General features: G+C 35.1%; 1 protein-coding gene across 1 annotated transcript in view; it reads right to left on the bottom strand.

The window, feature by feature from the left end:
• Positions 1–12,964, bottom strand: part of Naaladl2 (N-acetylated alpha-linked acidic dipeptidase like 2) — a 1,189,909-nt gene that overhangs the window by 31,669 nt on the left and 1,145,276 nt on the right. The window contains exon 14 of the mRNA XM_026789752.1: positions 11,241–11,439. Within this exon, the coding sequence (XP_026645553.1) occupies positions 11,241–11,439 (199 nt within the window). The remainder of the gene's footprint in view (positions 1–11,240; positions 11,440–12,964) is intronic.

Consider the following 12,964-nt stretch of genomic DNA (forward strand, 5'->3'; position numbering starts at 1 on the left):
TTTTTTTATTCCTTTTAATCTATGACTGTCTGTATTCTGTTTCTTTAAAGACATTGTTTGATTTTTTAGACAATTTCTTTTTATACCTCTCTATACTCTTTTTCTTCTCTCTCCCATTCCTACATACATTGATCCAACAATGTAACCCATTTAGACATCTATGTCTGTCTGAATCTGTCTTTATTATGTATCTGTAATTATTTTCTGTCCAGAAGCACTTAAAAAATTTCTTAAAATGCTAAGCAGTGGCATGATTAGGGCCAAGGCTGCCTTTTGGCTCTGCCCAATCCAACATGGTGAGGCAGTGGTCGGTTTAGCATGAGCCATGCTCAAATCTCTGGTTTTCAGGCATACATTTGGTTTATGTTACCATTAAGCAAGTTGTAGAGTGCTACTTACAAAACCCATTTAAATGCTAGTTGGCTGGACCTCCAGAAAGAGCCAGAGTTCATGCTGGCAGCATGGCCCAGGAAGATACTGTTTCAAAACCACGAGGCTTTTTTTCTGCTACTGCTGAATCAGTAAGACCTCTCTTAAAGGAGCTGTGGCAAACTGTCAGCAAAATTCTGGCTACTAAGAAGATACGCTTTACTCTGTTCTTTTGTGTCTAGAATTACTTATAATCTTTGTCAGGTTTTACATGGATTTATTCAACCATGTTGTTACACCAATCTGTTGTAGGAGGCTGCTTGCTCATTTCCCAGCTGCCCAGACTTTCAAAATAAGCACACAGAAACTGTATTAATGAAATTACTGCTTGGCTAAACACTATAGCATATTCCTAGCAAGTTTTTACATATTAAATTAACCCATTTCTATTATTTTATATTTTAACATGAAGCTCATAGCCTATCAGCAAGGTTCTAGCTGGTGGCTTACATCTGTCTCTGGCAGACCCATGGTTTCTCTAGACTCTGCATTCTCTTTTCTTCCAGCATTCAGTTTAGTTTTCCCTGCCTACCTATATTCTGCTCTGCACAGGCCTAAGACAGTTTCTTTATTAACCAATGGTATTCACAACATAAAGAGGGGAGTCCCACATCATTCCCATATTTGTACTTCAGTTTTCCTGCCACTAAAACAGAAGAGCTCCTATTATAAAAGTGAGTGAGGGTTGTCCTGCTTATTCTTCATCTAGAGAAGATATTGGGCATGTTTTATAGATATAGAGACTGAGATAGCAGGGCACACACAAATGTATCTGGGTTCAGATAGAGAATGAATATTCATCCCAAAGCTGGATCTGAGTATATATAAATATTTAGTCTCTTAACTCATTAAGCTCCTGGCAATGATAGACATGGATTCGTTTGTACTACTTCTAATCTTGTCTCCCCTCAAAGGCCTTTCACAGAACAGAACTGTGCTTATTTCTTCCAACATACAGAAAAAGGAATGTGTAATTGCATCTATGTATGTGATCTCTCTGTGTCACACTTACACATGAGTGTGCAACCACACACACACACTTTATTTTTAAGCACTGGGAAACCATCCACTCCAAGACTTCATACATATAGCACTGATCTCCAACCACCTGGCTATAAATTATTCCTATATAGTGTTTTTGCTGTGTAATTTAAAAGTAGCACAAAAAGGTTCAGACAAAACTGGTTCTGAGCCCCATTGCACTCCAGTTAGTAGATGTGCATTGAATGTACAAAACAATGTGATAGTGATGACTCCAAAGCACAAATTGTTCTCATAAATTTTGTTTTTAAGTCTCAAAGTAATTTCTCAGACATAAGAAATTGCTAGCTTATAAAATTGTTCCTCAGAGAGGTTAAAACTCTTTCCTAACAAGACAGCTGTCACATATAGAGAGAGAGCCTAGGTTAGTCCCATGCAGTCCCAATGCATTGTTGTTGGTTCAAATTCTGTGAGATCTGATGACCTTAGTGTACTTGTGGGTCTCCTAACAATAGAGACAGTGTTTATTATTAATGTCTTGGCTGACTCTTGGGAACCTATTCCTCATATTCAATTGCCATTGCCCATCCTTAATACAGGGGGAGGTGTTTATTGTTACTACAATTTGAAATGTTCTGGTGATAACCATGAGAGGCCTGCCCCTTTCTGAACAGAAACAGAGGAGGAGTACATTGGGGTGCACAAGAAAGGGAGATATGTGTAGAGAGGAGGGTGTGGAGGTTTCAGTAAGGATGTAAAATAAATTGATTAATTAAATTTAAAATCTTTTAAAAATATATAGAAATAAACTATCTTTGCTAAACTTGAGCTGATGAAAGAAACAAAATTTTACCTAGATATTCCAACCCCAGAATCCATCGTATTAACCACTAATTTATTCTACTTCCAAAGGTGAGTGATATTAGATAGAACCTCATGTGAAAAATATCAAAGTGTATTGAGAGGGGTGGTGCCAAGTGCAGGGTGGCTTCATACACTATGAAACCGAAGACATGAGGGTTTGCATCCTTCTGTCTAGCAACTTTCTACATCAGTAAACCTATAAACTGTTTAACACTAGTCACTGAGAACATGTTCATGTGATAAGTCTATACATCAATAGTGTCTGAACTTATAATTAAAATTCAGAGAAATCATAATATACACATGAAAGAATTTTCATTCATCATAGAATCACATTGATGGTGTCTTTTATGACAATCCCCCATTTTTTGTCTTATAGCATCTCAACAGACCCTAATTCAGGTGACTTGACCATATAGACAATAAATGAGTTAGACTTAGAAAATGGGGCTGAAGACCTGAGTGTCACACAATAATAATAATAAGCCAGCATAGATGATGGTATAAGGGAAATCTTTTTGATAGGTTTACAATAGGTTCTGGTGTAGAATAAAACATAGCATTTCATTTGTTAGTTGAGATGTTCTCAAATTTTAGATAAAGTATTATGAAAGACTGTTTTGAAGTGGGAATAAAACTGATTTTCTCATGACATCTATCAATTTCTGCCTTGGTTTCCTTTATACAGCTGTATTTCAGTATGTAGCACAGGGGAGTAATTGTAGTAGCAATGGAATTAAAATATACTGAGAACTGCAGCAAAAAGAGAGAAAGAAACCAGACTAAAAGCCTGTAGAAAGTAATCACTGAAAACTGAATTTTTTAAAAGACTACAGAAAGGTTTGCCTAATGCATGTGAATTATCCCATTCACATAAGTTTGTATCCCATTGTGATACATTGTTTTAGTAGAAACAAAAAAGAACAATTGAAAATGAGCTTGGAATTTGGTATATTAATTTTGCTTCTCCTAAAATACAAGAGATTTTTTATCTTAGATAAAATAAAAATATGCAAAAGATACATCATCATAAAGCATATAAATATGTCTATTCAAAATAAAAAAAGAATATATACAATGATACACAATGCAAAAGTTTTTGTACATGAGTCAGCTCACCAACTTTTGGAAATTTTACATTGGGCCCATTGTTTTACTCTCTATTCATGCATTAATCTTTTAGTTCTAGCAGCCACTATTCAAAATACTTTAAAAGAATTATTGTAATCCTTAATACACAGTTATTTTTCATAATCTAAAGAAACCAGGGGTAGATAGAATTAATGACCAGGGAAACAATGATGGGATTTTATTCCCGTTCAGACCACGCACACCTCACTAAAAGAAAAGTATAAATCAAAGTAGTCATTACCCTAATCAAACAGCAAACAATAGGTTCTATTATTACTTACAATACTGACTCTAATTAAAACACCATGCCTTGAGTTCATGGCAGTTCATAAATGTTGGGGGAACTTGTATTCTATACACTATAAAGTTCCTGAAATTTATATAGAACTTGTATTCTATACACTATAAAGTTCCTGAAATTTTCAAAATCAAGTATTTGCCATGAGTGTGCAGCATGGGCATGAGTGTGGGTGTCTGGGAATTAGCTTTTACATCATTCTGGATAATACCCTTCTGTACTTGCCTAGATAGAAATGAGAGCTAACATTTTCCACAGAAAAGTTGGGAACTTTTTGTTTGAAAAGCACTTTTAACGGATTGCTTGCTCTGTTTACTTTGGTTCAAGGCAGAAGCATCTTGACATTTACACTGCTTTCAAGGATGCACATGAAAATTGTCTTGCCTTGGCTTAGCTTGAAATGGTTTTCTGAATTTGCACAAATCCATTCTGGCTATCTCCAAAAGAAGTTCTGACAACATTTTTCATGTGAGCATAAAGCTCATAATATACACATGCACAAACATATACTGTCCCTTAATCTACAAATGGATGGCATTCTTTAAACTATTGAATATGGCCATTATTTGATACTCAATTTTGCCTTTCTAGTGTGTGTTATGGTAGTTTCCTATATAGCCCTTCAGTTTATATAAGCAAATGCAGTTGAATATACCATATATTTTTTAAAAATAATAGGATAATATAAAAAATGAGATTTATTTTAAAATTTTAAGTTATATTTATGTGTGTTCATGTTCATGTATGTTATGTGGATGCCCATGTACCACACAGTATATGTGTGGAGATCAGGCAATATTTTGCAGAAATCAGCTCTCTTTTTTTCAACACATGGGTCCCACAGATTGGACTCAGATCGTTAGACTTGGCTGTTAGTACATTTAACTACATCGTCAAACCTAGATTTCTTTTAGAGAAATCAGATGGTTATCTAATAATTTATTACCTCTAGTACAGTTAGAAGATGTTTATTTTCCTTGAGAATTTTTACCTAGAAGGTAACTTTAAATACCAGCTCAGACTTGTGTTCTCAATTATCCATACTCTTGATATTAAATAAGAGTAATGCAATTACAGTTGTTGACCCTCTAGCTTTCCTTCACAAAGTCATAGTAAGTCTACTATTCTTTGATGAATGAAATTAAATGTAACTTTTCTTAGATTTTTCAGTTTATCATTCCTTTTAATGTTTAGAGAAGCTCCAATCAGTCTTTATGCTGATATTCTGTCTAAATGTACAACTAAGAACCTGCTGCTGTAACTCATTCTAATGCCTTGGGTTTTTCTTTGACAGAAAGCCTTTGCTATCGGCATCTATGGAGAACATTTTAAAACACCAGATTTTTAACATGTGAAATTTGTAGGTTGAAGATATTTCTGTGTCTATGAAGTGCAGTTCATTCATTTAATATCCAATGAAGGCAAAGGTTAGTAGTCTTCCATTCTTAAGGTTATGCAGGCTGGAGTTGGTTGAGAAAAAAAGAGAAATAATAGAGAACCATAACAGCAAAAACATACCCCTAATAACACAAACACAGTAACTAGGGACAAGGAGGGAATCTTCTGATGTCTGCTAAAACAATATAGAAAGTATCAATTCACAAGATAGTAAATTTCAATCACAAAAAAATTGCTAGAAGCATTCTCATTGGGTATCTTCATCACTGCAGTGAATTGTGGGTATTGGGGATCTTTGTCACTGCATTGACTAGAGTGTATCTGGAATCATTATCAATGCAGTGACTTGTGGGTATTGGGCATCTTTGTCACTGCAGTGACTGGTGGATACTTGGAAGGCGGTACTATTCAGAAAATTGATTGATAATTTTTTTAGCTATATGACAAGAAATTAACTATTTGTTAAGAGAAAAAACTACTTAAACTAGAATTTAAAGATAGATATCAATGCAGTGATCCTGGGGCAGGGGGAATAATTTTTTTGTGTCAATTAATAAAAATATAATTCTTCCTAGGTTGATAGGGGGAAAAACTGTGGAGATGCAAATACTATTCGAGTGACAAATAGACACAGAGTAATGGTATAATATTACTTTCATTTTAAAATTATATAGAAGTATAAAGTTCATATATTTATCATACTATGACCTCATTTCCGAGAACTTCTTTCTATTTTTAACATCTCTTGAAGAGTTTCTATTTATGGAAGCTAAACTAATACTCAGAAATACTGTTTAGCTTCCTGCAGTACATTCAAGCTGAGAACAGAAAACCTCCCTACAAAAATCCCTTCCTGCTTCTGACAATCCTAGCTCAGTCCCTCCAACATTAATGATCTTAACACATTGTGAAAGCCATCCTATCTGAACAAGTTAGACTCTACCAGCACAATACTATATTAAGTGCTTATTGTATAGCAAAGTAGCCAAGGAAATTGAACAGAGGAAATATAGATTTCAAGCAAACAGGGTTAGAAATGATATTTCATGCAAATATAAAGGAATTAAAACTATTATGCCAAACATTTTACATTTCACAAAGATGAACTTAAAGTAGCTAGCTTACCTAAGCTTAAAATAAAACTGTAAAATTCTGAGAATGCTTCATACAAGGAGATCAAGAAATCTATATAACAGTGGCTTTTATAACCAGATTTTGGAAACCACAGAGTGCTACTGTGTGGATAAATTTATTAACCTCATTTTATTAATATTAAAACTTATGCTCACCAAAAGATATTGTTATGAAAAGAAGATAAAACACACTAGGAGAAAATATTTCCCAAAGAATTAACTGACAGAAGACTGGTGTAGTAGTTTAAATGTAAATGGCCCCCATAAACTCAGCAGGAATAACGGCATTGGGAGGTACGGCTTTGTTAGTGTAGGTATGGCATTGTTGGAGGAAGTGTGTTACTTTGAGGTTGTCTTTGAGGTCTCATGTCTGTTCAAGTCACACTCATTACCTTAGGTCACTCCTGTTGCCAGCGGGATGTAGCCCCTTTCTATCCTCTGCTCCTTCTCCATTACCATGTCTGCTTGCATGCCATGATACCATGGTGATAATAGACTAAACCCCTGGAATTGCAAGCCACTTCAATTAAATGCTTTCCTAACAAGAGCTGCCTTAGTCATGTTGTCTCTTCACAGAAATAGAAACCCTAACTAAGTCAGGTAATGGTACCAGGACCTGAGGTATTGCTGTGATCTGACCATGCTTTTGTTTGAAGGAATATTAACCTTGGGCCTGTGTATTATAAGGAAAACCATTTTGACACTTTAAGTGCTGCTTAATAGGCTATTCTACTAGGAACGTGAATGACAATGGTATTTTGTGTGAATTGAATTGTGGGATCCTCCATCAAAAGAATTCAGAAGAGAAGAATGTTAGTATCTGTCCTAGAGACTAGTCTTGTGATATTTTGGTGAAGAATGTGACTGCTTTTTGCCTTTATCCTAAAAGTCTGCTTGAAGTTAAGTGAAGATTTTTTGGATTAATTTCATTGGCAGAGGAAATTTCAAAACAACTTTGCACTTATTCTTTTGTGTGGTTGTTAGAATTAACTCTAATGAAGATTTATAATGAAAAGGAGCAAGGTGAGAAAGGAAAAAATACACAATGTGCAGTTTAAAGAGAAAAGGAGAATGGAGAAGTGGAATGTAGCTAAATCCTGTGTCCAAGGAGATAAACAGATTAAGAGATGAAACAAAGGGAATAGTGACTCAGAGCAAGATCCCATCCAGCTAAGTTTATAACATATGAAAAATAAGCAATAAGAGAAAAGATTCATGGTATATGTCTTTAAGTCCAGCACTGAGAAGACAGAGGCAGGAATATTTCTGAATTTGACGTTAGTCTGGTTCTATAGAAGAAATGCCAGGACAGCCAACCTTAGGCAGTGAAGAAAACCATGGAAAGTAGAAATTTGATAAAACTGTAATTAAGGTGGACATGTTCTGGCCCCTGCAAGCAGCAGAACTTGGTAGCTTTGGCCAAATGTTTCTGGCTTTAAAGTCAAGGAGTGACTACAAAAAGCCACTGTGACTTGGCATATGTCAGGGGTGTCCCTGGATGGAGGGCTAGAGCAGCCATTGTGTGAAGCTGTGAAAGGGAAGCCTGGATAGCCTTGGAGAGCCCAAGGTGTTGGAAATATCAGAGCCATGAAATACCTGCCAAGGGGAGCTGCTAACCATGAGTAGAACCAGCCCAAGAAAAAGAAATGTTTTGCAGACAACAAAGCTGAAAGGAGATGGAGATCTGGAGTGTTTGATATCAGACATGGAGATGCAGAATTTGTAATTTGCCCAGCTGGTTTTCAATCTTGTTTTTGTCCAGTATTTCTTCACTATTCTCTCTCACCTATGTTTTAGAAAGGTATCATGTGCCATTATATGATGGGAATATGTGACCTTCTTTTTGAATTTGATTTTGATTTAACACTGCTCAATTTTATAAATTCTTTTATATTTTGCATACCAGTTGTCTAAGTTATGGATCTTTGCTGTAAAGATCTATGATCATAGCAACCCTTATAAAGGAAAAACATTTAATTGGATGACTTCCAGTTCAGGGGTTTAGTCATTTTCATTATTGTGAACATGGCAGCAAGCAGGCAGACATGGTGCTGGAGAAGGAGCTGAGATTGGAGAAGGCACTACATCCTGATCTTGCAGGCAACAGGAAATGGTTTGAGGTACTGGGCATACCGTCAGCATATATGAATCCTCAAAGCCCACATATACAGTGCCACACTTTGTATAATAAGGCCATACATGCTATAACAAAGCCACCCTTCCCAGTAGTGTTATTCCAACTACCACATTCTACTGCCTTGCCCCTAAGCTTGTAACAATACCATACTGCAGAGTGCATTTAGTCCATTTTTAAAAGTCCCATTGTCTATCACAGTCTCAAGAATGTTTTAAAATCTAACGTTTAAAGTCTCTTCTGAGACTCATGCAATCTCTAACCAGAAGTAAAATAACTCAGTTTTTTGTTTTTTTTTTAATAAATTGATTTTTATTGAGCTCTACATTTTTCTCTAACTCAGTTTTGAAATTGAGCAGAAGAGCTGAACCAAAATCTCACTTTAGAAAACACAGGTGAGAATTCATCATAGCAAAGGACAGTGAGCAATAAATGGCATCACTGAATTGCAAATTCAAAAACTAAACATCAATGTGCACCTTTCAGCAGAGTTTATTTCCAGGCCACCAAGAGCAAATGTAGGTAAGGTGAGGGATGACAGAAGTGTCATGCTATTCACTGTTGTAAATGCAAGATTATACACCTACTTTGGAACACAGTTCCTTACAAAGCTATAAATAGACTTTGCCATGTGCCCAGCATTTATCCCAAGGAAAGGCATGTTACACATGAATTTCATTAGCAACTATAGTCAACCTTTGGTAATTGGTAAAATATTGAATCTTAGCTGTTTATTTCTAAATTCTATTATGTGAACTAGAATATGTGATAATGTTTAGAGTTACATTACTTAGATAAGGTTTGTTGTAATAATAATTAAGAGTATAAAGTCACTTTTATTGGTATTAGTCAATAACAGACAAATGCTTGCTTTTCTTCTCAAAATACAGGATGAATTAAGTTGAGTCAATAAATACTACTGAAAGGGTAAGAAAAAGCATGCCATGTAGGTAAGCCATATACACATGGCAAAAATGTTAAGAAGGGAATGTATTCTTCATATAGAAACATATAGGCCTTATTAAATGGGTCACCAGCATGATTTACCTACTCTCATAAAGACATTTTAAATGATTCTGTCAATAATGTGGTTGGATTTTTAAGCATATATTTACCTGTACTATCATTATATTTTACCAAATCATCTTATGTCTTCTTTCTAACCCTGCGCTAGAATGCTATCAGGGGAAACGACATTTACTTGAAGTGCCTGCTAAGTTTCAGGGGCTGAGAAAAAGTTTCAGGGAGCATACATAATGCCTTCATGTATTGTGAATACAATATAAATATCATACAGGTTTTTCTAATATTTCATAATAATGCTTTTATTATAAGAGATTCCCATGTGCTATCTCATTTAATAGATGCAGAAATTTAGATGTGGATCAATAAAGTTCTTTCCATGTTACTAAGTTTGCTACCAAATACCACTCAAATTTCATGTTCACTTAACAGTTATAGGATCGACACTCATAACCATATTTAAACATGTACAGAGATAGACGTCTACTGTTATAAAGACTGTCAGAGTCTTTGTGGAAGAGCAATTTTAGAAACTCTCATATGTAACTAAGATAGCTATAACTTTGTATCAATTATTGATTCTTTCCTTTAGCGTATGGCTGTACATGGCATATTTAGCAATTCAAATTATGAACAAGATGGTAGACAAGTGAAAGCCATGAGGAAGTGAGGCAGTAGGTTAGTCAGCACTGAACTTTTCATAAAGGGTCATAAATTTAACACTTAATAAGTATCACTTATAAATGCAAAAATATATAACACGCATATGTAAGATACACATACATATGAATGCACATATTAAATTATCATGCCCATATACATTATGTAAGCACAGACTAGACTGTTGCCTTCTGGTTTTCCTTTGGGGAAGGGGCATAGAAAATTTTTATGATGAAAGATACTGACAAAAAAACTGGGTTGGAGTTTATTTTTATCTAAACAATCCAGTAACGTTGAATTTTCTTTTACATTCTTACACCAAAACTTACCCTGTTTTATATAGTGTTTATTGCCTACCTTACAGAAAGTACATATTTTATTCTCAATAAAAGAATGAATCAATTATACAAAATATTTAAAATATTCAAAATTGTTTAACATTTATCTTCCCTTTGTTTACTTTCTACTTTGTTTACATCCTAAACAAAGTTATTCCACTGGGTTTAGGCACTGTGCCTGAGCCATACTACTGTCTCTAAAAAACCATTGTCTACATAATCTCAGGAGCATTCCTGTTACTCTCCAACTAAATTGCCCCTGCTCTCTTGATGGTTTCAAGATCCATGGCACCAGAATATTAAATGTATTTAATATTTTCATAAATTATAGCAAGAAATATTAAGCTCGACATTCTAGACATGTTCTTATTAGTAAAACAGCTGCTTGACCTATCTCTTGGTACTCAAAAAAAGCATATTTCACCCCCATGGAAGTTTAGACTACAATTTAATTTCCAATAATGATATCATACTGATATCAATAAAAGATATTTTGTCATGTGTCCATCATTCCATATTTATTAATTTGAACTTTTCTTTGAATGGTTAATCTTACTTTATTTATTTTCCTATTCTACCTATAACTATTTTATTGTTTTGTTTTTTAAAGTGGATTACTTATACAGGCTTATAATTTTTGAATCAAATCTATCCCCTATTCTTTCTCTCTCATGCCACTCTTATCTTCTCCCCACTTTTCCATTCATGTCATGTTTGTTTTCACGTCGGTGTGCTTTTCTTAAATATCTTGAAGTGGAATCTCTTTGAAATAGTATTATATCCTTAACACATTCAGGAAGTGAAGTTACGGTTTTGAGGGAAAGACATACACATGGAAGTTTATTTCCTACCTATAAAATCCTGGTGGCACTTGTGTTATCAGAAAGTTCTTCTCCAGGTCTTGAAGGATGTCATTGAGCATTCGGACACGGCTGGGAGCTCTTTCCTTTGGGTCATTAGCAGGCCGCATCTCATCTGACTGGAAGATTTCAGCACTCTCCCTCAGGTGTGATGCCATGGCAAGTAGATGAGGGACACTGGGCTCATCACCTGGTGAAGTTAAATGAGCCCATGTTATGAGACATTTTACCAAAGGAGCCAAGCAAACATACTATAGTGTCTCTCCTTTATAAATCAGATAGAACCCTGATGAGAGAATAGTTCTGTCATTTGCTTCCCAAAGGAAGGTTTATATGCTTCAATTAAACACCGATAACATATCTTTTCTAACAAACATACAGTCCAAACTTAGGTGTATATTCTATTACATTAAGTGAATGGCTACTCCCTCATGTCAGAAATATTACTATATTAAAAACACTATTTTGAGCTTCATACATAATTATTGTACTTTATTAGATAAATCACTTAAAATTTACCAAACACTGTTTATATTACAGAAGATGAGATTCATTAAGATTTGAAAATTAAGTAAGGTCACAAATTATCACGCAAGTAACATAGTTCAATTGGAACCTTGAACTTGCTGGCTCAGCAGTCCATGCTCACCACAGTATAACTGCATTTGAAGAAAAGAAAAGTAAATGGTAGAATCATGAAGGTTCATGCCTGCTTTGCCAGCATTTGGGAGGCAGAACAATTTTGAACTTAAAATAATTCTTGGTTACATAGAGAATATGAATCAACCAAGGCCACAATCAGACACCATCAAAAGAAATAAACAACCTACTCAGAGTAAAGGGCTGGGAAAAGGCTTATCAAACAAATGGACCTAAGAAACAAGCAGGTGTGGCCATACTAATTTCTAAATAAGTTGACGTCAAACTCAAATCAATCAGAAGAGATGGAGAGGCACATTTTATACTCATAACAGGAACAATTCATCAGGAAGAAGTCTCAATCCTGAATATCTATGCCCCTAATATAAAAGCACTCACGTACGTAAAAGAATCATTACTAAAACTCAAGACAGCCATCAAGCCCCACACACTAGTAGTAGGAGACTTCAACACTCCTCTCTCACCAATGGACAGGTCAATCAGACAGAAACCTAACAGAGAAATAAGAGAATTAATGGAGGTAATGAATCAAAGGACCTAACAGACATCTATAGAAAATTCCACCCAAATAGGAAAGAATATACCTCTTCTCTGCAGCTCATGGAACCTTTTTGAAAATTGACCACATACTCGGCAACAAAGCAAACTTCCACAGTTACAAAAAAATATTAGTAATGACCTGTGTCTTATCAGATCACCATGGTTTAGAGTTAGAATTCAACAACAATGCTACCCCCAGAAAGCATAAAAACTCATGCAAACTGAACAGTCAACTACTGAACCACATCTGGGTCAAGGAAGAAATAAAGAAAGAAATTAAAGTCTTCCTTGAATTCAATAAAAATAAACAACATATTCAAACTTATGGGACACTATGAAAGCAGTCCTAAGAGGAAAGTTCATTGCACTAAGTGCCCACTTAAAGGAAACAGAGAAAGCACACGTTGGAGACTTAACAGCCTACTTGAAAGCTCTAGAAAAAAAAGAAGCAGACTCACCTAGGAGGAGTAGAAGACTGGAAATAATCAAACTGAGGGCTGAAATCAACAAAATAG

The sequence above is a fragment of the Microtus ochrogaster genome, chromosome 1 (assembly GCF_000317375.1).
Source record: "Microtus ochrogaster isolate Prairie Vole_2 chromosome 1, MicOch1.0, whole genome shotgun sequence".
Taxonomy (NCBI): Eukaryota; Metazoa; Chordata; class Mammalia; order Rodentia; family Cricetidae; genus Microtus; species Microtus ochrogaster.